The following is a 22550-nucleotide window of genomic DNA, read 5'->3' as shown; positions in this document are numbered from 1 at the left end:
AGTCTTTCTGTCATGTTACTGGTCTGTTGAGAGATGGATGCTCTCTAACAGAGCAATTTTAAATTAGTGTTGCCTTAGTCTTGAAAGTGTTTTAAGTTCCTGAGAGTTTGGGGCAAGAAAGGGCTATTAAACCATCTATAAATCACATCTCAGACATGCTTCTCCTGAGATGCATAGCTCTGTAGCTGAAGCAGGTCTAGTATTGCCTTGGATATACCAAGAAATAGTGAACACAAAAGTCTGATATTTCTTTTTAGAATGCTTTCCTAGGATACAAATCAAAAGTGTAGGTTGTCCAAATGAGTCATGCCATGACAGCAAGCTAAATTGAAGACAGCCTTACCAAATCCTATGTGGAAGTGTGTGCACAGTGTCTCAGTAAAGGGATTCTTGCCAAAATTTTATCATTTGAACACTCATGTCAGTTCTAAAAGTACTGGAAGAGGAGCTTTGCTTTGTGCAACTGGCCTACTGGTATATGTGTGGAGGCACAGGCAGCCTGGCAGCATCAGATAAGTCCCTTGTGATTTTGTTAGGGAAACCCCAGGTAATGCATTGCTGCTGCCTGGAAAACATAATTTCTTGCTGATTCCTCTTATTAGTACAGATCTGGCAGAGTTCTTACAGTATAACAGCACTTGCTTGGGGCTGAGGAGATGAACAGCACCACTCTGGTGACTGGCACTTTGCTTTCTGGTAAGGTGTATGAGACATCTGCACTGGGGGAGGAATGGCTGATAGACTTCACTTATCTTAGGGACAGTAGCAGCTGAAGGAGGAACTCTGAGTGTGAATCTAAGGATCCTCAGCAGTTTCAGTTCTGATCTCTTCTTTGGAAGGATGCATTTTTAAAGGCTAGTTTTCATACAGTAGGAAGCCTAGTCTATGCAATTGCCATAATTTTTTATGCTTTTAAGCTAGATTTTTTTCCCCTTTTGTTCCTGATTCCTTATGTTTACTTCTGTCCTGAGGCTCAGTTTGTTGCTTGCAGCTCATTTCCATGCATGGTTTGTAGTGCAGCTGAAGCAGGATTGCTGGAATGATGCCTCAGAGAGCTTGAGCTGGGCTATCAGAAGTAATAGTGCTGGGAATGCTGCTGTAACTGCTCTCTCAGCATGTCTGTGTTCATTTCATTTCTAAGCTCTTTGCTCACTGGTCTGCTAAAGCCCCATGGAAGATGGATTGTGAGTTCTCTTTTGTGTGTGTTACTGATCCTGTTTTTTCTGCCTAGTTCTGGTGAGGCTTGTTGTGGAGCTGAAGTCAGAACAGTACTTATACTGCATTTTGGATGAAAGTCAGAAGGAGGTCAGTGAAGATGAGTTCTCTTTCCCTTCCTTCCAGTCTTTCAGAGGTTGAGGTATGAGTGGCCCTGCAAGACTGGAATGTAGCAGTGGGATCACAGAATCATAGAACGGTTTGGATCGGAAGGAACCTTAAAAATCATCTCATTCCAACCCTCCTGGCATGGGAAGGGACACCTGCCACTAGACCAGGTTGCTCAAAGCCCCATCCAACCTGACCTTGGATGTCCTAATGCCAGTTCCCCAGCTGTGATGTTGGCAGTGTTAGTTTCTACCATGGAGTTTTTATATTGTTCTCATGATATCTTGCAGCCATAGGGCTTCATTATACACTTATGAAACTGTGTGGTTTCCTCAAATACTTTTTTTCCTACCTTACTCTTCAGTTATATGAGGAGCTTTCCTAGCCTGTGCTGTGGGCTCTACTCTCTTTGTTCCTAAGTTTATGATGGGCCCAAGGGGTACTAAAAAAGGGAAGTAGCAAAGGTGGTGAGAAATTAAACTGCTCATGTAAGAAGTGGAGGGGGGAAAGAGGAAAAGAAATAACAAGCAATTCCTTGAATTCATTTAAAGACATTTTGGAGACTTAGTGTGGTATTTGGGGTTTTCCTGTGGTTTATCCCAAGTGGTGAAGAGGCCCATCTTTGGAAAAGATCCTATTCTGGAAGATTATGCATCACTGAGAACTTGCTGGTTTGGGTGCATTTCTGCCTATGAACTGTGTCCTCATCAGTGAAACATTATCCTTTGTCTCCTCTACAGCTGTGCAAAGCAACTACCATGAGAAGCAGCCTGCCCACATTTTCTCTCTTGGGCAAGCTGGCAGATGCCATCCCAGGCTTTGCTGAAATGCTGGTGGTAAAGCACAGTGAGTAGTATGTCATGTCCCACTCTAGTATGTTATGTCCCACTGTCACCCACTGAAGGGTGGTATCCACAGCTCTAATACACATGTGTGCATGCACTCCCCTGTCCCCCGGACAAGTTCATAAAGGTCACACAAGAAGCCTGTCCAGAAGTCAGAGTGGCATTCAGACCTCCTGGGATACAGGTCAGAACCTTCATAGCAACTTGTTATCACGCATTTAGCCAGACAAAAGCAGCCTCTGTGAACTGGGGTGTGGTTCTGCCTCACAGGCAACATATGTTTAGGTTTTTTTATCTTGATCCAGTGCTTGGGGGTCTGGTGAGCAAGCTGAACTGTTTGTGGAGGGAGCTGGGATGATGGATCTTCATGTGGTAAACAGTGAGCTTTGCTAGCTGTGTATTACTGTATCTCTGCTCAGAGAGACAGATGGTGCTGAGTGCATCACCTGATTGTGGTATTCATTAACCTGCATACACCAGTCTGTCCAGCAGGCTTTTGCAAGTTTTCAAGGGAAATAGGTTGGTGCTTTTAAAATGTCAGTGAATGTTTGCTGTTCCTGTTCCTCATGCTAGATAATTTAGTGGATCATCTGCTGATGGGCTTGACATACCCAAATGAACGTATAAAGGCTGCTGTCTGCTACTTGTATGGCAAGCTGTACTCGTGTGCTGTTGGCACAGAACGGCTCTCAGGACACTTTGAAGAAAGGCTGTGTGGTGTCTTCTTGAATACTCTGGGGTGTGCACAGACAAAGGAGCTGCAGATTAATTGTTTGGGTAAGACATTGCTAAGAGAAACTGCAAGGTGCAAGGGAAGGCTTAGAATGAGGAAGAAATCCTTGGCTAATTTAGATGATGTAATGTTGGTTGTTCTGTAGAGGATCTTTATGCTGCTTGTCCAAAGCTGTCAGTACTTTCTGTTGCTCCAATGAAGTGGTCCAGACCTGCTGCTGAGCACCCCCAGATCCTGTTGTTCCCTGATGCCTTACGTTTTCCCAGCACTAACTAATCTTCAGTCTCTTCCAAGCTTGTGCTATGGCCCGATCATGTCTCAAAATGTCTGAATGCAAATACTGTGCATGGGCAGGTGGGATAGAGTCTAAAAAATACAGTCTTTAGATATGAGGCATCGTGTTAATTAGATATAGAGCTAATGTGGAAGTGGCACTTTCTTGCAGTTATCCTTCCAACTGCATATTTCAGCTGTTGCTGGGGAGCACAATTTCAGCCTTTCTGACATAACTTGTTTGTAAACCACCCAGGGAATTAATTTTTCTAGAAGGAGGCAAGCAGGAACTGAATTGCTCCTCAGCTTATCTATTCAGCTACTAGACATAGATTATTGTTCCTGTGAAAGTAGAATCCTGTAGCTCAGACGATACCCCTGTGAATTTGTACTGATGTGTACTGATGATTTTTATCATTACCTGTAGCAGTGATCTATACTGTTATACTGAGGGAGTTTTTTGAAGTGTGGGTATCCTTTAGCTGAACACAGCTGTTTCTGTAAGAGCCTGTGAAAATAGAAGGGGAAGATAAATGCCTGTTCTCTATGAGGTGTTCTAGAGAAAATGCCATTGTGGGTAACTGACTGCTTGGAGAAGGATGCAGGTCAAGAGCTCTCCCAAGAAACAGTTGAAGATGGGGTTACTAGCAGAAGATAATGCAGGTAGGGAGCTCCTGAGATGCACCCATATACATTCTCTGTGACTGAGAAGGAACAGAGAGCAGATCAGACCAGCAAAAGTATCAGCAACAAGGGATTGCAAGACATGGGGTTCGTGGCAATATGTGGGGACAGAGTGAGAAAAACTTCCCTAAATTGGAGGTGAGGCCCTCCAGCAGAGGGGAGGAAGCTGGCAACAAATCTTAGTCTGGAAATACTTGTATGTTAATATAATGCTCACTGTGCTGCTCAGTATGGTGCTCATTCTTGCTCTTCCCTTGGCAGGTTTGCTAAAGGAGCTGTTGAAATCCGACCATTTTGTATCTATTTTTATGAATAATTTAAAGACAGAGGAGGAGTCTGAGAACACTGACTTCTTAGAAGGCGAAAATCCACTGCCACTTGTTCTCAAAAAGGTGATTGCTGAAGTAGTAGTGAATTGTTAGTACACATCAATAATTTGCTGTCCTGTAATGAACTTTTATCTAAGGCACTGTATATATATAAAAAGCAGAGTGTTCTGTTACCAACACCAGCAATAGAAGCTGCACTGGGAAATGGGGACGCCTCTGTGGATCACCTTTTTGTTCATTCCTGTATCCTGGAATAGGGAAAATTTTACTCCTGGCCTTACTTACACTTGAGGTCTGATACAGCACATAAAGCACCAGCATGACTAATCCTGTGGGCAGAACTATTCTTACTCATGATCTACTCTGTTGTAGTTCTGATGTGCTTTTTTGAATCTCTTTGGTTCAGTGTTTTATCTTACCTTAGCAGGTTTAATAAATGCTGAAGGAGAAAACTTAATTTATGTTTTAAATTGTAAAACGTCGAACAAACTGTTTCCTCCTCACAGCTGCACAGCTGACTTCCTTTCTCCGTTTGACTTTTGCTTCCCAACAGCTCTTGTTGACCAGAGATGAAATGTTACAGGCAGCGAGTTCTCACTGTATGGCTGCAGTGCTGGTTCACTCTCCTAGCAGATATGCTCCTGCTTTTATCCATGCTGATGTCCCAGGTGAACAAATGCAGTAGCATCTTATTTTTCATTCCCCAGTATCAAAGCTGCCTCTGGCTGTTTGGTTTAGGAATGAGGCTGGTTCCATGAAATCCACTGGTGGCATAATGTGGTGGCCATTTTATACCAGGTGATTTTAGGAGTAGAAGGGGAGAGTGTTTTCAACTGAAAGTTTAGAAGCAGGTGTCACCAGCCAGAATGGAGTTTCCACAGAGATAATTTGGCCAAGTACTTGAGGTTAAGATCCTTCTTGCAGGCCCTTAGATACAAGTTGAAATAAACTGGGTTCCATCTCATTCCACTAAATATTGTATGTTTGCTCAGAACCCTAGACTCAGGTCTAGGATTTAGCTTTAGAATGGGAGATGGTTTATTGATTCTCTGTAATCCCAAAAGACAGAAATACTTTCCTGATAAAAGTTCTTTGGGAGATGTAAAAGTTATGAGGAAAAAAAGGCCACTGCATCTGTGGTAAAGCTTGCTTTGTGGCTTTTTATTTGTGCCAAAGGCTAGATCCACAGTTCAGCTCCTTCCTACTGAATTTGTGCTGGGAAATGCTGGCCCATGGGTATCTGCTCTCCAGTCACCTCTTTTTGAAGACTAGCATACCCTTGAGCATCTACTGTGTTCTCCATTCCTGCCATTTCATAGTACAGCCATTCTCCCTGTAGCTGTTGCTATGTTTCCTCCTCCTTCCTCTGCTCTGTTCTAGGAGCAGCTGTGCCATGCTGAGCAGCCTGCCTCTTACTGGGTAACCTTGTTTGTGTGTGTGTTTTCAGAGTTCCTCTTTGAGTGTCTCTTGTGCAAAAGTGAAGTCCTCATCTGGTCAGTGTACTGCTGCCTGCTCCTCCTGACTGAAGAGCGTCTTTTCTTCTCCAAGTGTCATACGGTCTATGGTGAGTCATCAACCTTTCTGGCAGAGTGACTGCAGTAATTCTTGTGCCTCTAGCTGTATTCCAGCACTTTACACACAATCACAATTTCCAGTCAGGATGGATAAAGGACCTAAAATAAGTACCTATCTGATATGTTTGTGATGTCCAACATAGCTTGAATTTATAGTGTCATTATCCTAATGAGTTTCTGATGAACACTAATTCATTATAATAACCAGTTATCATGATAGACTTAATAGTAACTCAGAGAGTGTCATTCTGTGGGTATGTCAAGAGTAGATTTAGGAAGAATGGTTAAATTCTTTGTGTTCTTTGGGACTTATCTCCAGCAGTGAAGGTTGAGGCATGTTACGAGGGAGTTGAGTGAACATTCAACAGTTGTTTCTGTCAGTAGCTCAGAAGAACAATTGTTCAAATCTTTCTTCCTTTTAAAAATTAATTTTGCTTCCATTCTGCAATCTGGAGCATTAAAAGCCTCTCTGTGACTTCTCTTGAATGTGTACAGGCATTGAATCTCTGGTGAGGAGTCTCCAAGGTGTTCTGCTGCTGAACAATGTGGAGTTGCACAAACAAGGACTCCTGCTCTTCACTGAAATACTGAAACGGTAAGGGAGTACCCTGTCAGGCTTGCAGGCAGAGTTTGGTACCCCAAAATGGAGACTGTGGAACTTGTGCTTTTAAGATTTTCTTCCAAGATCAGATATCTACACACAAGAGTTTTTGTGTTTAAAAGATAGTGCTGAACAATCTCATATGCTTTATTCTTGCAAAGAAGGGTCTGATGGTTGTTTCTGAACCTCCCAGCTTGTCCTGTTTGTGCTTACATCCACCACTAAACCTTCCTCTTCTTGCTTCCTTGCCAGTCAGGGAGGTGAAATCTCTTTTCAGCTGTAGACAGAGCAGGAGAGAAGGCCAGGAAGGTCCAGGCATATGTGAGCAGGCCAGCTCCTGCTAAGTGTGCCTCTGACAAAACAAAGCATGCAAATTCCATGGCCTCTGGTCTTCTATCTCATCTGAGCTAAATTCAAACTGCAAAAACAAATTCTAGGCTGAAATATTAATGTCTTCTGTCACTTTTTTCCTCTTGTTTTCTGCTAAGAAATAATATACACTGGCTTGTTTTTCTTCTGTGCTTCCTGCTCTTGCCTCTATGATCTTGTTCCTGTCCTGTCATGCTAGTGACAGAGTCTCGTTCTTGCCACTTAGATCCCCCAAGAGAGCCCTTGAGCAGAATTTTGGAAACGTCACAGTCAATTTTGTAGCAAGTGGAAGGGTAAAAAGGAGAAGAAAAAGTAATAATGCTAGAACAGTGTGGTGATGCCAGTGTGGGATCTGTCAAAAAGAGAAACCAGGATGTGAGGAATACTAATTATAGCGTTTATGCTTGTAAATCAAAGGGAACACTCTGTGCAGTTGTTCTAATTTTCTCGCACACCCATTCTGTTTCTCTGAGCTTTGTTTTAGAAATCACGTTTTGTTTAAAATTATCTCATAGTGGAGAAAGGGATCTTGTGCTGGAACCTCTCATCTTGGTTTTAGCTTGCAGCTGGATTCTCTTGTCTAAGTGAGCCACACATTCTGGTGAGGTCCATTGCAGGACATACTGCTCCCCTTAGTATGTCAGGAATGTTGGGTAGCTCTCCCTGGAGTGACCCTTGTCTCTGCCAGCATAATCAAAGTGTCAGGTGCAGACTGGGGCCCCAAGATGAGAGGTTGCAGGAAGCTGCAAGAGTGCTGCCCTTCACTGTCATTGCAGGCTCCCAGCTGGGTAATAATTAGCATTGACTCTGTGATTCACCGAAGGCTGATCAATCACTTTAGTATACTATACTTATTAAGAAACCCTTTGCTTTTATTGACAGTTACAATACAGGTCGACCTAATTGGTCCTCAAGTCCAAACACCATCGCCATTGGCCAATTAAGAAATCACCCTTTGGTAGACAAATCTCCATAACACATTCCACTTGTTCACAGCAACAGGTGCAGCAAGTGAATATAAGAATTGTTTCTTATTCTTTTCTCTGATCTTCTCATGGCCTTTCCCAGAAAGGCCTGGGAAAGTTGTCAGAGGCTCTGTGTGGCCAGAGAGCTGCTGCCACACTTCACATTTCCCCCCCAGTCCCTGAAGATATCACAGTGCACCATCTTGAAAGTGGGTTTGTGCATCTTGAATGAGTCAGCAATACTCCTCCATCCCTTCTTCCCTGTATGAGTCAGTGAAGACTTTTTTCTTCCTGATGTGTTTTATTTCAGAAGGTCAGAGATTAAAGAAAGGAAATACAGAGGATTCATAGAATCATCCAGTGTGAGTAGAAGCAACTTGGAAGTTCAGTGTATCACTTGTGGCTTGGCTCCAGGTGCCTGAGTTCCACAAGTCCTTTTTCTTGCCATGCCCACCTCACAGCTTTTTCTCACAGCAGAATGTGAGGTGGCTGCAAAGCTGGGTTCCATCCCACTGAGTGACTAAAAAGAGTGGTTCTTCCTCTGTTCCCTTTTAGCCATGTAACTGGGCTAGTAGTGTAATTTCTACTGAGGTAGAAATTGCTTTCCCATTTGTGCTTGAGAGCATGTGCTCCTGGTTTTCTTTAGTCAGGCATGACTATGAAAATTGAATAATAGGGAATAGTTTTGGCTCCCAAATCTGGCTCCTGTCATGCTGTGCTGCTTTTCTTGCTTCACTTTGGAGGGACCCTCTGACAGGCTGTTTGTGCCTCTTGTCTGCGTGTAGCTGCCTGTCTTCCCCCTGCCCTCCCAACTATACCTGACTTGCCAGGAGCCAAACAAGCACACTCTACCATTTACACAGCTCTGTCCAATAATGGGATTAATGGCCTGTTGTCCCTCCATGCTCTCATGCTGAGGTGTTGGGCCACAGATGACCAAAATGCTCACTGTTGAGAAGGATTGTCAAAACAGTTGGACTATGTTTATTGTCCTGATTACTTTTCAAGTTTGTGAAGGTTCCTGTCCTGGCAGCATCTGGAATTAGGAGTGCCATGAGAGAAGCTATTCTCATGGCAATATCCTTATTCTAGGGTGGTGATGTTTGGTTGTATACTTGAAAATATAAGTTGCTAGATGAACTCACAAATGCCAGGGCTGATGGCCTGTACACAGAGTCCTAGGCACAGAGATCCCTATATTTTACAAAGCTTGTTTTTCTTGTGCTTTTCATGGCAGTGTTCTGGAGTAGTCACACAATTATTCAGACTGTGGATGTTTTATCATGGTAGTGCTTTATATTGGATGAAATTTCCTCTTTATAGCAAACCCTCTACCTGCTCAAGTGTGAGAGTACCTCCTGGAGAGCAGCTGGCTCTCAATACTGAAAAACATGGCTGCAATCTCTGGCTTAGCTGTCCATTTGCTGAAATGAGGAAAGGGCACTACAGTTACCTAACTCTGACAACATTCTCCTTGCTTACTTTGTTTCATCTTCACAGGCAACCAGTGGAAATCAAATTATTTACAAACCGAGGTGTATGTATAGAAGCCATTGATGTTTTGATGGAGACGGTGAACTGCCCAGTGCTGGAGGTGGTAGTGGAGGCTGTGAAAGCTGTGGCTGCTTTCCTGAGGTAGGCAGGAGTGTATTTGCAGACTTTTCTTCAGAGAGATCTGTTGATAGCATCTTGGGCTTTGCAGTTCCCCTGTGGCTGTGTGGGTGAATGTGCTCTGCAGTGGGACTTGTGGCTGAGGCAGGTGTGGGTACAGCAGAGCCAGCTTCCCACCCATCTCAGGAAAGCTGCCAGAGCAATGAAGCTGTGGCAGGCAGCAAGTCATTGCAGCAAGGACCTAGTGTTCCAGGCAGGCTTGTACAGCAGTTGCTATAGCTTTGTCACTCTGTGCCCCATCCAGATTGACAAGAATCATAAACACAAGACTCTGGACAGTCATGGGCTTCCTGACTGTAATGGGAGCAGATAGAGCACTGAGGGTGTATTTGGGCTTATGTGTGGGTGAAGGCGCTATTCAGGTATTGTGACCTTACTATGCTCTGCTGGAGAGAAGTGGCAGTGGCATATTTCCATCAGAATAGCAGTTATTTCTGATGGTGTTGTCCTCCTAGTGGAATGTCTCCTGTAGGGACTGTGCATCTTGTCTTTGTCTTCACTTGTTAAGGAAGGACCATCTGAGCTCCCCTCCAGTCCCATATGAAGAACTGCAGAAGCTTCTGGAGGCAGTGCTGAAGCGATATGCTGACCTTTCCCCACCACAGAGTAGTAAGAGGCATGCAGTAAGTCAAAAGTTGTTGCTTATTGGTAGGAACGAGCAGGATAGGGGTGATCTTCCTAGGCCACTATGTGGATGTTTTATACATATTTCATCCCCTTGTTACGTTCTAGTTGCTGTTTGGTTCTCTGCTATTTCTTTTGATCCTCTTGCCTTGAGATGGTACCAGACTTTGAAGTAGATGAAGATGGATGCTGGTGAATGATATCTTTCTAAATCAGTGAAGTTTTGTGGGGCACTACTTGAGCATGTTACTCTCTTTGTGTCCAGTACTCCAAAGTTATTTGAACTTCCCTTTCTTCCTACCCCCACCTTTTAGGCTGCATTGGTTAATCTATTTTTTCAGCAATGAACATATCTTGTTCTACATTCAGATCAAGAGTGCAAGGGAGTTGTTAGCCACTATTTGAACTAGAATTCCTTTCCTGTTCCTGGCATCTGTAGTTAGTGTGGTGTGCTGCTGGGACCTCTGCACTGCTGGGAAGATCCCCAGGTGCAGATGGCTAATGAAAAGACAAGGGCTGTGCCTTCTTGCTCTAGTCTTAGAGCCATGTAGGTTTGGATTGCATGCCAGTAGTGAGAAGAACACCTCAATGCTCAAAGGAGTAGCAGAACTCCAAATTCATGATGAACTAATTTTAGATCCAAGTTCTGTGCTACCAGATATTAGCCTTCTCTGCCTGAAGAAGGCAGAAGTGCTTTCTGTCCCATAGGCAGATGTTGGCCAGTCAGTTTGTACACATACAGAGCTAGAGCTAGATGTCCCTTTCAGAATTAGGAGCTTCACAGGAAGGAAGTTAGATAGGATATGCAGGTTGTGTTTAAAGGGAGAAAAGGGGAAATGATGCCACCTCTGACAAGGTATCTCAGCATGAAATGGAGAAGAGTTGTGAACTGCCAGACACCAATGTGTAGCTGTGCTCTCCTCTGCTATTATAGAGAAGACCACCACAACAGGTTAAGGCTTAAAGGCAGATTTTGAGTTCCAAGTCATTCCCAATTTGGGCAAATCGTTAACTCTGATGCTTCAGTTGGCTTCAGACTTAACTCAGTGGGATGCTGTGTGGGAACAAGAATTAGTACATGGGTGATAGCTGCTTAAAACTCTGAGCCAAAGTAGAAGAACTTCTAAGATTTCATTGCTAAGCAAGGAGAAGAACTATTCTATGTTGTCTGAAGAGTATTTGGAAGAAAAAAATTTTAAAGGTACGAAGTTTTCTCAGAAGGATTTAAAGCTCTGTTAACTGAAATGCTTAAAACTCAGATCAAATAATGGTAATACAGACTCTAAAGACAGGACACTGCAGAATTAATGGCTCTGTAACTCTGTCCTCCCTAGGAAGAGCACACAAGCTGTTTTACTCTGCCCTCTTTGGGGAAAGCATGGTAGTAAAAAAATGGTTGTGTGAAGGAGTGAAGTAAAATCCGTTGTTCATGCTGCTTCTGGTGGTCAAAGGAGAAAGCTATTTTTTTCTGAAAGGGGACATAAAATTAAGACTTCTCTCCTTTAACAGGGTGATCTCCTATTCTCAGTGTCTCAGAGTCACCCAGCAAACAGAAATCTTGGTAGAGCTCCTCAGAGACAGGGTCAGTTCTTGCTCAATACCCTGGAAAGTTTCAGAAATGCTTGCAGGTAAGGACAAGTCGGGAAGGTGTATGGGTGGGTGCTGTGTGTCCATGTCTGTCCATTCTTCTGTCCTCACAACTATGTTCCTCCACCCAGCCCCACCACAGAAATTTCACAGGTGAGTTCAGTGCATAGCATTGGTCAGTGAAACAGCAGAGGCAGGGGTATGTATTAATAGTGAAAATTTTATGACACCTGGGTATGTCTTCCATGAAATTTGTCAGGGACCTATCAGTTTATTTAATGACTTAGGGCTTTGAGAGACTGCTTGGAAATTCACCAAAACTGCTGATAATGTAAGAACTATTGGAAGGTATGTGTGAAACCAGATTCCTGTGCTATGTGGTGCCACTTCCAGAGGGGATTAACCATTTAACAAATGTCTATCTGCTCCAGATGCTGGCCTTGGATTTGCTTGTGTCTGTGACCTGTTACTGGAAGTGGGTTTATAGGCACCAACTGTACCTCTTTTGCTGGATCAGAGCTATCTGGCATCCTTAGCTGCACATCAGGCAGTGGTAGATGAGTTTGAGTATGAATCAGGATCAGGTTTAAGGATTTTCTAGTCAAATTCGTTTTTGCCTTGCATCACTTGAGTTGGCTGAGATAATTCAGTCAGAATCAGACATGTCTTTCTGCACTGACCCAGAGTCTTGGGGTTGTGTTAGAGGGCACTCATGGATTTTATATCAGCTAAATGATCCCTTGGCAGATTTTCACAAGGTTTGCTGTACTGTGCATTAGGCACTCTGGTATGGCTGAAAGCAAGTCTTGCCACACCAGGGCTTCCCACAGCACATGCTTTCTTCACAGAAATTAAGTCTTCCTTTCCCAGTGTGTACTGTTGTGCAACCTTGATGACTTGTAATAGCTTCACTCGAGGTAACAGAATGTGGTTGCCAAATTCCTCTGTTTCCAACTGATTGAGTGTTTGTGGGTCCTTTATTGTGAAAATTGTGATTAAAATGTAGTATCTCCTGGCTTCCTTTACAGAGTGAGGAGGTTTCATCTTTCCTCTGTTATCCACTGTGTGTTTATAGGTTAGCAGTGGAATTCCAGGGTGACTTCATGGCCCAAGAGAATGCTTTCACTGCCCCCAACTCTGAGAGCAAAGGCACACTAAGCAACTTTTCTGAGTTCCTGTTGAGGATTTGTGACAGTCTCTGCATCCCCATGGTCATGGTAGGATTTCTTTTAACTTGGTCTGTTGTATGGGTACCTGGAAAGGTGCTTTCAAGCACTGAGAGTGGGTTACACAAATGTTTTTTGGGGAAGAGGGCATGTCACGCAAATCACGAAGTTTCCATGTGGATGTCAGTGTCTTTCTTCCGACTGTGCAATTCCATAGCTTACCTACCGTGCTGTGGGATCCATTGCAGCTCCAGATGTGTCAGAAAATGAAGTGGAAATGCCTGAACTGTTGTTTCCCCTTCTGCCACTTTTTCAAAACTTGTCTGTGTCCCGGAGAGCTGCCATGGTTTACACCTGCAATTTCGTTTCTGTGCTTCTTCCCAGAAGGTACTGATGAGGCTGCCCAGTCTGCATGGGCAGTATTAAGCATTGTGCCTCAGTAAGGCCTGTGACATGATTTAAAAATACCGGTGGAGACTCATGAGTACTTTAGTGCTCCATACAAGTCTGTCCCTAAGACACTTCAAGCAGAATTGTCAAAACAATGGGACTTTTGTTGTGGTTCCTAACATTTAGTAAAGTTTGCCTGTGCTTTGTGGCAGGTGCAGTTGGATTCTTGCAGTTGTTAGGAGCTTGGAGATGTTTTGGTTGGTGTTTTCCTAACTAATCTCTTGGTAGGCAGCTGCAGTGGCACTGCTGTTCTCCTCCCTGACAGGAGGGTGCAGTGCATGTCCAGTTTGGCAAAGCTGGAGTCAGTGAGCTGTTTCTTGCTCATTGAACTTGGGTAAAAATTAATGGACTGTGAGAAAATTGTCCAGTGACCTTCAACAAGAGTGAGGTGAGTCATTCTGTTCTAAACAGTTCAGGGCTGGATTCTGTAGAGAGCTCAAATGCCTGTGTTTGCCGCTGCGCAGTGAATCACTGAAGCACAGGTGTTAACTGTTGCTGAAGTCAGCTGCACTTAAACATATATCCTGTGTTGTATAGGAGAATTATCCATCTGACCTGTAAAGCAGTAACTTGCAGGGCAATGTGGGCATTAGTGTCAGTCACTGTGCATTAAGGCCTAACTGGCTGCCTGCTGGAATCCAGGAGAAGTTTCTTGTCTGGTACAATGTCTTGCAGAGTTACCAGCACAGCTCATAGTGCTAGCAGGGGGAGTGTTAGTTGAATTCAAAGTACTCTGTGAGCTTCCTCTGCTGCCAGGCATTTTGGTGAAAGAACTGCTGCTCCATTTGTTTGGATTTAGAAACCTGACTTTCTGGGCAGGCAGGAGGCTGGAAGGAAGCTGCTGCCTTCAGTGTTTATAGCAACTTATGCACCTGATGTATTTGTGTTTCCACAGAGCTATCTGGAAAGGGCTGTCAGCCCGTCAGTGACGGAGGTTTTCATCTCAACACTCAATACCCTCTTTGCAGTGGTGCCAAGCATGCGGAATAAGTTCTCCAAGAAGCTGGGTATGAGGGTATTGTGAAATCATGTTCTCTGTGGTCTTAACTGGTAGAACTTGCTGCTACTGCATGTTACTGAGGCAATGAGCCTAACATTTGGACTTTATGTGGAGGATTCTATTACAAGTTTATATGAGTAGAGTGCATAGTCATGCTCAGCAGGATAGAAAAGTTATTTGGTCTAGCAATGATGATGGTACAGGTTTTATTTTGGATAAGAATGTTGTGTCAGATTTATCTTTTCCTCTGGAATAATTCAGAATTGAATTGGCTGTTCCTGTAGACAGGGATTATGCTGGAATTGTTGGTGGGATTTTACTATGTAGAAATCCTAGTTTAGTCTATGTATGCCTTATTCTTCACACATCAGAGAGGTGACATAGACAGTTACTCTGTTCTAAACATGTGAAATGGGCAAATCCTCACTTCTCCTGAGAAAACAAATAAATCTCAGATACTTTCCTCACACCCAAACTTGGAGTAGTTTACTTTCTGAGAGGCAGCCTAATATATGTATTCTTACTTAGGTGGCTTGCCCTCTTCACCAGGCTTATATGATGTGTGGGGGTGGTTATGGGACCTGCCTACTCTTTTTGTCATCATGCATGTTCTGTGGTCCTTTGACATCTGTCTCGCTTTCTGTCTAGCATCTTCGTCCTTCATCCGACTGACACTGGAGCTCAAGGCCAGGTTTTGCTCTGTACAGAGGTATTGTGATGTGTGCATTCTAAGTGAGCCAAAAATTTCCAGATGGAAAAGTAGATCATGCCTTATCTAATACACCTGATTAGGCAAGACAAGAGGCTGAAACACTTAAGAATGGTTGTGTCTTACTGAAAAATGTAAATGATTACTGACAATGGAAGAGCTGGATGTGGGAGAAGGGAGAAGCAGTTTGGTAGGGGATGGATGGATTTACACAGCATTGTGAGAATTCTGTGCTCTGTCGTGTGTTGCACAGATAGAGATAAAGCAGCCTGACTTGGGAGTTGTCATATGAGTGGGAGTTCTGAAGAGAAGTATCAGTAGCATCAGTTCCATCTGAGCTCTGGCTTCATAAGCATTTACTACCACTGTTGTTCCTCATGGTGTGATAATATATTAGAAATGGGGGGAACGAGGGTAACTTCAGTAGCAGGCATTGCAAAAGATCTCCTGTAGTAGAGGCTATGATTTCTAGGTTGAGGAGTATTTGGGGACACTCTCTGAGGGTCTACAGAGATGTCTTATCTCCTCTTTCTTGTGACTGTACCTCATTAAAAAAGTAAACAAAACACACAGCACTCCTAGTCCAGTTTACTAGTGTGGAACTTTGAGTGGGGGATTTTTACCTGTGAATGGTGTGTGGTAGGAGTGGTTTAGGTTTTTGAACAGAGCACTGTGTTGTGCCAAGGATGGTGTGTTACAGATGTCTGCTTATGTCCTGTTCTGCAAGGAAATGGTTGGAGAGAGAGAAATACCTGGAAATAGCTGTTCTCACCCTTTTAGTATTTTGGCATTCTTCAGTGTTCACCCCTGGCAATGTCATTGCTAAAAAATCTAAGTGTTGTTTGCCAGTGGAATCGTGTATGGTAAGCTACCCTTAAGTATACCTCCCATTCTCTGCAGTGTTAGGGGTCCTGTTCTTGCAGGTCTCCCAGTGTAGACAAGGTGTGATGGTTGTGAGAGTACCTCCCTGTATTTACATTGGCCCAAGGTATGAACATGTTCAGTGTTGTTCCTGCACACACCCACCACATCTGTGAGCTGACAGTCCATTGGGAACTCATAATTTACATGGAAGCCAAGGTTGGCTCCTAGAGTCTTCTTGTGATGGGGCAGGTGCTTGTATGTGATCATTCAGTAAAATGAGGTTCTGGCAGACAGTGTGTTCTGGCAGATATGAGAAGTAAGAAGAGAATATTTCTAGCCTCCTTTACTGTATCTTTCTGCTCTTCTTCACAGTAATCCTGTCCTGAATCACACCTGTTCCAGCTTCCTCTGCAACTTATGCCTGAACCTTTACTCAGCCACAGAGAAGATGAGAACTTCTTCTCAGGAGGGCAAGTTTGGGGAAATAGAAAGATTGTTTCATTTAGTTTGAGGCACGGCCACCTTCTGTTTAGGCAACAGGTGGAAAAAAGAATTAGAAAAGGACAAAGGAGAAGGGAAGGGAGGACACACATAGCTTGATGGAGATATTTTTTTCTCCAGCTTATTTTTAAGCTGGTCAGCACAGAAAACACTCAGAAAATGCCTTTTGGGGAGTTTGGAACCCTACCTGAAGGAATGCATTTCATTTGCCTATGGTTTGTTTACACAGCTGCGCATGCTTAATTAAAACAAAATTACTTGCCACAGTGAAGTGGCATATCTGCATATTAAAGTAATTTTTCCCTCTGGTGTACTCTATAAAGCTTTCCTGTCTATACCGTAACTTTGCATAATTGATATGTCCCAAAGAAATGAGATGAAAGTTTCTGCATCAGAAAGGCCACTTTTCCCAGTAGCAGTGGTTGGTCACCATACAGACAGCATCAGCAAAGGGCTCGGAATCTCAAACAGAAGTGTATTTTCATCCTTAAAGCCAGCTCTGTTAAATCAGGTTGCACACCACTACTGATTGCCAAATCATAGAGGTGTGCTTGGTGTATGCAGACTGTGGAGTTGTTCCATAGACATTGCTGATCATTTCCTGCCTGCTTATATTTTTATTTCTAGAGCAGGAGATGTCTGAGCTCCTGCAGAAGGGTCTGCCTCAGTTAAACTACACCATTGCTGAAAGCCTTCTCCTCCTGTCTGAAACTCCTGAGCCATTCTTTTTGGATCAGTCTCTTTGCAGCCACCAGCACTGTTTCCTACTACTCTTATACTTTGCCTACACCTTCGGGGATAGGTAAGCCAAGACTATACAAAGCAAGTGGCCATTATAAACCACATATGTATTGGTGGGTAAAACATATCTGTTGTTACTGTTTCCACTCCAATCTCCTTCAATGCAGGTTTGTTCCAGATGCAGAATTATTTCTAGCTGTAAGAAATTTTCTCCTGTCAGCACAGGATCATGGAGACTGTCCCCCTCCACACATACTCAGAGCTGCACTTTACCTCCTTGCTGTCTGTCAGGACAAAGACAAAGCCCTGGACATGGTAAAAGATTTAATTCCGACCTCTTGGAGCCTTTTTGTTGAAACAAAGGTTTCTCCCCACTCGCATCAACCTTCTTGTAGAAAGTATTTTGGCATAAGTGGTGAGCAGTGAATGAGTGAAGGCTGTGCACTGCCTCTACACTCTGGAAAGTTAACTATGAAAATCCAAAGGGGAATATAGATTTGACAGAATAAACTTGTGCATGTGTGGGAAGTGTAACTGTGTTGGATAGGCTATGAATTCACATACAGAATATAATAAATTTCATAGCTCAGTCTCCCAAATACATCTCCAGCCTCTGCAGCAAGCTTTCTAGTGTTCCCATATGGCTTTTTGCTGCTGCACAGCTTTGAGCTCTGTTTAAAGCCTACAGGTTTCTTAGTCTTTGTGATGCAAATGGGCTTCACAAAATGATGTTTAGCTGATGTGTTTGATTGTCTACTGAAAAGGCAGTATGACTGTTTCTTGCAATAAAGTCTCATCACTTCAGGTGTTTTATATTCAGTATTAGTGATTATTTTGTTCTCTGTTTCACTTCCCCTTTCCTTCTTACCAGAGATCTTTGTCTACCATAAGACGGATCCTGGATAATCTTCCAGATCTGAGCTTGGTCTATGTCCATTGTCCTCTCCTGCTGAAATTCTTCCTGCACTACCCTGAACTCATGGGGAGATGTGGACACCAAGTCCTCCAACTCTGGTTTTCCTGGGAAGACTGCAAGCAGACTGAGGTTGAAGAAGCTGATTTTGGCTCATCTGATCAGCTGACCAGTGCTAACCCATTGCTTCCCATTCTGAAGAGCAATTCCAGCATTTTGCTTATTTTACTGGTATGTGGCTTTCACAAGGACGGGCTGCTATCTTGGCCCTGATTTTGAGGGCTTTTTGGTTCTTAAAGCTTTTAGAGATGTTACGAAACCAAGGGTTTTGATAGGAGGGGCCATGTGTGTATACACAGGCTTTCACCTGCCTGGGAAGCCTTATGTGAAAAATGGGACCTTGTATGTGTGTTATCTCTTTTTCTGTTGTCCGTCTACTGTGACAGGAAGGGATCCTCTGAGAGTTGGCTGGACAGGCATCTGAAGAGTTATGCTGATGTATATGTCATGAAAAATCCTATTCCTTCCTGTATCCAGATACACAGCTGGGTACTTCAGATTCTTCAGTGCCAGCCTTTGAAGAAGCTGTTTTGCAAATTTGAGAGCAAAGCTTTGCTACTCACGGATGAGAAGGGTATAATGAACAAGAACTTTGAAAAAGCAGTGTGCAGAGAACAGTTCTTGAGGGCACAGCTTTCTGTTTGTTTGAGGTTTTCATTTTGTCTCATTTTAACTGGAGACTCTTGTCAGAGAATTTTGAAGTATTCTTGAGTTTTCAGGACTGCAAATAACATGTTTTATTGCTCTTAAAAGATAAAATAAAAGCCTTGTGACAGGGAAAATTAATCAGTGCAGGAGAAAAAGGGGCCTTGAAGTAGCAGGCTAGTGTGTTTGCCTTTAGCTGGTGTAATGAGCTCTGTTAGCCCATGTAATGATGACACAGTCGTGTCCTGATGGCTGCTTAGAGGCCTTTTCTCACTTCCACTGTTCTCACCTTCCCATCACCCCTCCCCATCAGTGGCCTCTTGTCCCATGACTGTTGAGCCAGTCACATAGTAAATAATTGCTAACTTTTCCACAGAGGAACATGACACTTGCCTGTAAGTGCAAAAGCTAAGAGCTGTGATATTTCTCCTCCAGTCTGTTAGAGAAATTAAAACTAACTGCCATTGGGAAGGCAAACCCATGTCAGCAGATGGTAAAGAAGTGAGAGGAAGCAAGGCTTGACTCAGAGTGGGTATGCATTGGGCATTACAGAACATGTTTGCTCTGATGTAAGAGGCTCTAGCTGAATTTCAGTATCTGATGTTACTGAAATGACTGCCAGAAGGACTCTGACATAGGGCAGTTCTTTCTCAGTAGGGATGATATTGCAGAGTAGGTAACAACATCCAGGCATTTGATACCACTGCAGAGCATTAGTAAAAGTGAGCAATGAGTTTACCAATCAGGACAAATTAAGGAGGTGAGGTGTCCCATGAGGCTTGTCCACACTGCTACCTTTGGCAGTAGTTCTTGAACTTATCACTCCATAAACTGAAGCAGGTCTGTCAATAACACATAAATGATATCTCCATTGTAACAAAAGCTAAATGATGTCCATGTTGTAATAAGTCAGGCTTGGACAGTTCACCTTTCAGTTGTGGAAGAGTATAATCAATCTGAATTTAGATGGACTAATAAAACAGTGCAATATGCAGGGATAAATATACTGTCAGATGTAAAGAAAACTTATGAGATTAATAACATCAGCCTCAGAATGCACTAGTGGAGTGGAAGGGCCTCTGCATGGTACAGTGAAACAAAAATGAATGTCCTTCCAAGGATGACTTCTTTGCTTATCTGTTTTAAACAATTGCCTGGATTAGATATAACAGATGGTTAGTGAGTTCATCTGAGACCTTGAGCTTCTGGGTAGGAAGGAACTGATTAACATAATGGTGCATTTGCCAGGACCAGAAAGGCTATGGCCATAGGTTCATGTTATTTTGTGCTCTGTGTGTTCGTCTGGATGTGAATGTAGTCATGATGACATGCTGTCTGACTTGCCTTCTCCATGTTCCAGGTCTGAGGTGTTCTCTCAGAGAACAGAGACGTTAGATTACAATCCTGAATGTCATATGAAGCAGATCTATGTCAGCAGAGATAGCAGAGATGATTGTGCAGACATCTCCCAGCCCTTTATTTATGAAAGTCTCTGCTAGAGGCAGGAATTCAGCTCAGAACTAGAGCTTTTTCTGGCACAGCCAGCATGTTCTTAGCTTATTTGCTTTCCTTGGGTATGGGGTCCCACAGCCATTTTCTCTGCATCATGGGCATCTGGATGCATAACTGCTGTGTGATAGGGGAAGGCAGCTGGGAGAGGCAGCAAGCTGTCCAGGCAGGCTGTAGGCTCAGTTGCTGAGACCAGTTTCCTGTTTACCTCTTCAACTCTACCGTTGCAATGCAGTAGCCAGGACTACTGCTGGAAGAGAAGAAAGGTTGTGCTGACCTAATATGTGTTGAGATGGTCATATTATATCAGCACTACCAGGCATTTTCTGTCTGATATTTAAACAACTGCCTCCTGTACGTGCTGTGCAAGCGAATTTGATGTTATGTACCTCAACATGAAGACTATGCCCAAGTTAAGCCTACTGGCTTGGGATTCAGCTCAGAGACTCCAGACAGAGCCCTGTAGTCAAGCGGCAGGCTTGTGAACTTTGTACATGACTCTCCCCTTCCTGTGATCGATTGCTTGCCCAGCTTATATATGTTTCATGCAGTTTAGTTATGTTACTACTGCATATACAAGGCTGCCAGCCTTTTGAAAGTTAGGAACTATGAACTGACTCATAAGCTTGATTTTAGACAAGCATCTTTAATGTGCAAGCTGATTTTTCAAAAAACAAGGAGAGCAGAGGTGCCAGAGATTCTGTTCTCTTGTTTAGGTCTCCCTTGTCTAAAACTGTGACCTTAAATGTATGATACCCTTACACTTACAGAGCCAAATCATTCTTTAAATGGGATTTTACTCAGAGGTGCCTAACAGACATGAGTCCTTCTGCTTTATTCAGTTCTCTATTTAATGAGGACATACTTAATAGTGCTTTATTAGGCTGTTTCCCAAGGCACCAGATTAGCATAATGGTATTAAATAGCGGTGGCTTCTACCTAATCTGAGTAGAAAGGTAATGTGTTTGTTTCTTCCTGTGCAGGACCTGGTCTGCTCAAGCTCTGTGGAAGTGGCTTGGAAGGTGTTGATGACTCTAAGGACCTTTCTGGAAAGAAATGAGGATGTTCTTGTCTGTGATCTGCTTCGGAGCCGATTTTTACAGATTCTGCAGCAGCTTCTGGTAGAGAGCAGCTCAGCCACCCTACAAGGTGACCTCACCTCTCTGACTTGGTCTTGCTGTAAGATTAACTAGCTGTAGGGACACAGTCTGGGATAAAGTGGTTTTGGACTGCTGATGTAGCTTCAGTACTTACCTGCATAAGGAAATTTATGGACAGAACTGTACTAATTTAGTTCCCTTTTTCAGAGATTCATTTTGAAGTGAGAGCCTTTTTTCTCATTTAGGTTGCTCTGGATTCAAACTGTGATTGCTAAACCAAGGCAAGGTTCTTTTATGCTGATGTCAGTGTTGAAATGGAGATCTGTGCTGGTAAATCTTCCTGCTTGAATAGGGGCCCAAGTGGTGGCTGAAAGATGTCCTCCTTTTTGCCTGTTCTTTGTGTGAAACAGCTGGATGTGCCTGAGTATACACAGTTCCCAGGACACGGAAACCAGGAGCAAGGATTGAATAATTCATTATATTGATCGCCAAACTGGGACTGTGGTATCACCAGATCTTATAACTGTTAAATCTCTCAAAGGGAGCAAGGCTGTGACTGGGGAAATCCCTATTTTCTTTACTACCCCATCTGTTGGGGTACCCGAGAAAGGTGCTATGCAAACCGGTCTGTGAGCTTGAACTGAAAGAGGGAGCAGCACTAGGATGTCCTTGGCTCCTTTAGGATTGGGAGTTAGCACAACTTCTACTTGTTCCTGAGGGGGCCACTGATGCTTTTAACAGCTTTCCTATGTTTCAAGTGTTTTTTTGTGCAGCAGTTGGGATGGAGATAACAAGCAGGAAAGCGTTTTTGCCTTACCTCCAGCAAAGTCAGTAGTCTGGAGGAGGGGCATCAAAAGCAGGAGCATGATAGAGCATGCGGCTACAAGGTTTGCTAGATCTGATCTTGTTTGGAGTTGTGCACATTTGAACTTGTGTGTCCTTTTGCTGCTAATCTAGGGGTGCCAGGAACTGTGGGGAGGCAAAGTATCCATTTCCTGTAGGGAATCAGATGTATTCCTCCAAACCACTCACTGGTGATGGAGGTAGGACACCGAGCTATAGGAGCTTTTGCAAGATTTCAGCCCTTCTGCTGCTGCTAATACAACATAGCTCTTCTTTGTATTGCATCTTGAACTTGTTAAGTGATATCCTGGCAACCCATCCATAAAGTCAAACACCAGATGTACTCTGGAGACAGACTTCCTTTTCTCCCAGCACACAGACAGCTCTCTGTGAGGTCTAGGGTAGTTAAGTCCAGTCCTGCATCCCTATTCAAACAGTAGACTGATTTTAGACAAGAAAGAGGCCCAACAG

The 22550-nt window shown here is 43.4% G+C and overlaps 1 protein-coding gene across 12 annotated transcripts in view; it reads left to right on the top strand.

Moving 5' to 3' along the window:
- LOC110483077 (coiled-coil domain-containing protein 134) overlaps window positions 1-22550 on the top strand; it is a 46738-nt gene that overhangs the window by 3968 nt on the left and 20220 nt on the right. For 9 of the 12 annotated variants that reach the window (XR_014952213.1, XM_085569769.1, XM_085569770.1 and 6 more), the window contains exons 4-21: window positions 1232-1305; window positions 2064-2169; window positions 2742-2945; window positions 4120-4250; window positions 4741-4855; window positions 5635-5751; window positions 6257-6356; window positions 9197-9331; window positions 9876-9990; window positions 11501-11619; window positions 12654-12795; window positions 14090-14201; window positions 14843-14903; window positions 16140-16237; window positions 16896-17070; window positions 17177-17324; window positions 17881-18153; window positions 21120-21285. Coding sequence is in view for 11 of the 12 variants with exons in the window: in XM_085569769.1 (XP_085425895.1) it covers window positions 1232-1305; window positions 2064-2169; window positions 2742-2945; window positions 4120-4250; window positions 4741-4855; window positions 5635-5751; window positions 6257-6356; window positions 9197-9331; window positions 9876-9990; window positions 11501-11619; window positions 12654-12795; window positions 14090-14201; window positions 14843-14903; window positions 16140-16237; window positions 16896-17070; window positions 17177-17324; window positions 17881-18153; window positions 21120-21285 (2391 nt within the window). In the remaining variant the exon portion in view is untranslated. The remainder of the gene's footprint in view (window positions 1-1231; window positions 1306-2063; window positions 2170-2741; window positions 2946-4119; window positions 4251-4740; window positions 4856-5634; window positions 5752-6256; window positions 6357-9196; window positions 9332-9875; window positions 9991-11500; window positions 11620-12653; window positions 12796-14089; window positions 14202-14842; window positions 14904-16139; window positions 16238-16895; window positions 17071-17176; window positions 17325-17880; window positions 18154-21119; window positions 21286-22550) is intronic. The other 3 variants (XM_085569774.1, XM_085569777.1, XM_085569771.1) reach the window with 2 other exon arrangements.

Source organism: Lonchura striata, chromosome 1A, assembly GCF_050655825.1.
Source record: "Lonchura striata isolate lonStrDom1 chromosome 1A, ASM5065582v1, whole genome shotgun sequence".
In the NCBI taxonomy this organism is placed as follows: Eukaryota; Metazoa; Chordata; class Aves; order Passeriformes; family Estrildidae; genus Lonchura; species Lonchura striata.
The sequence above is the reverse complement of the archived record's forward strand: the minus strand, read 5'-3'. Positions and strand labels throughout refer to the sequence as shown.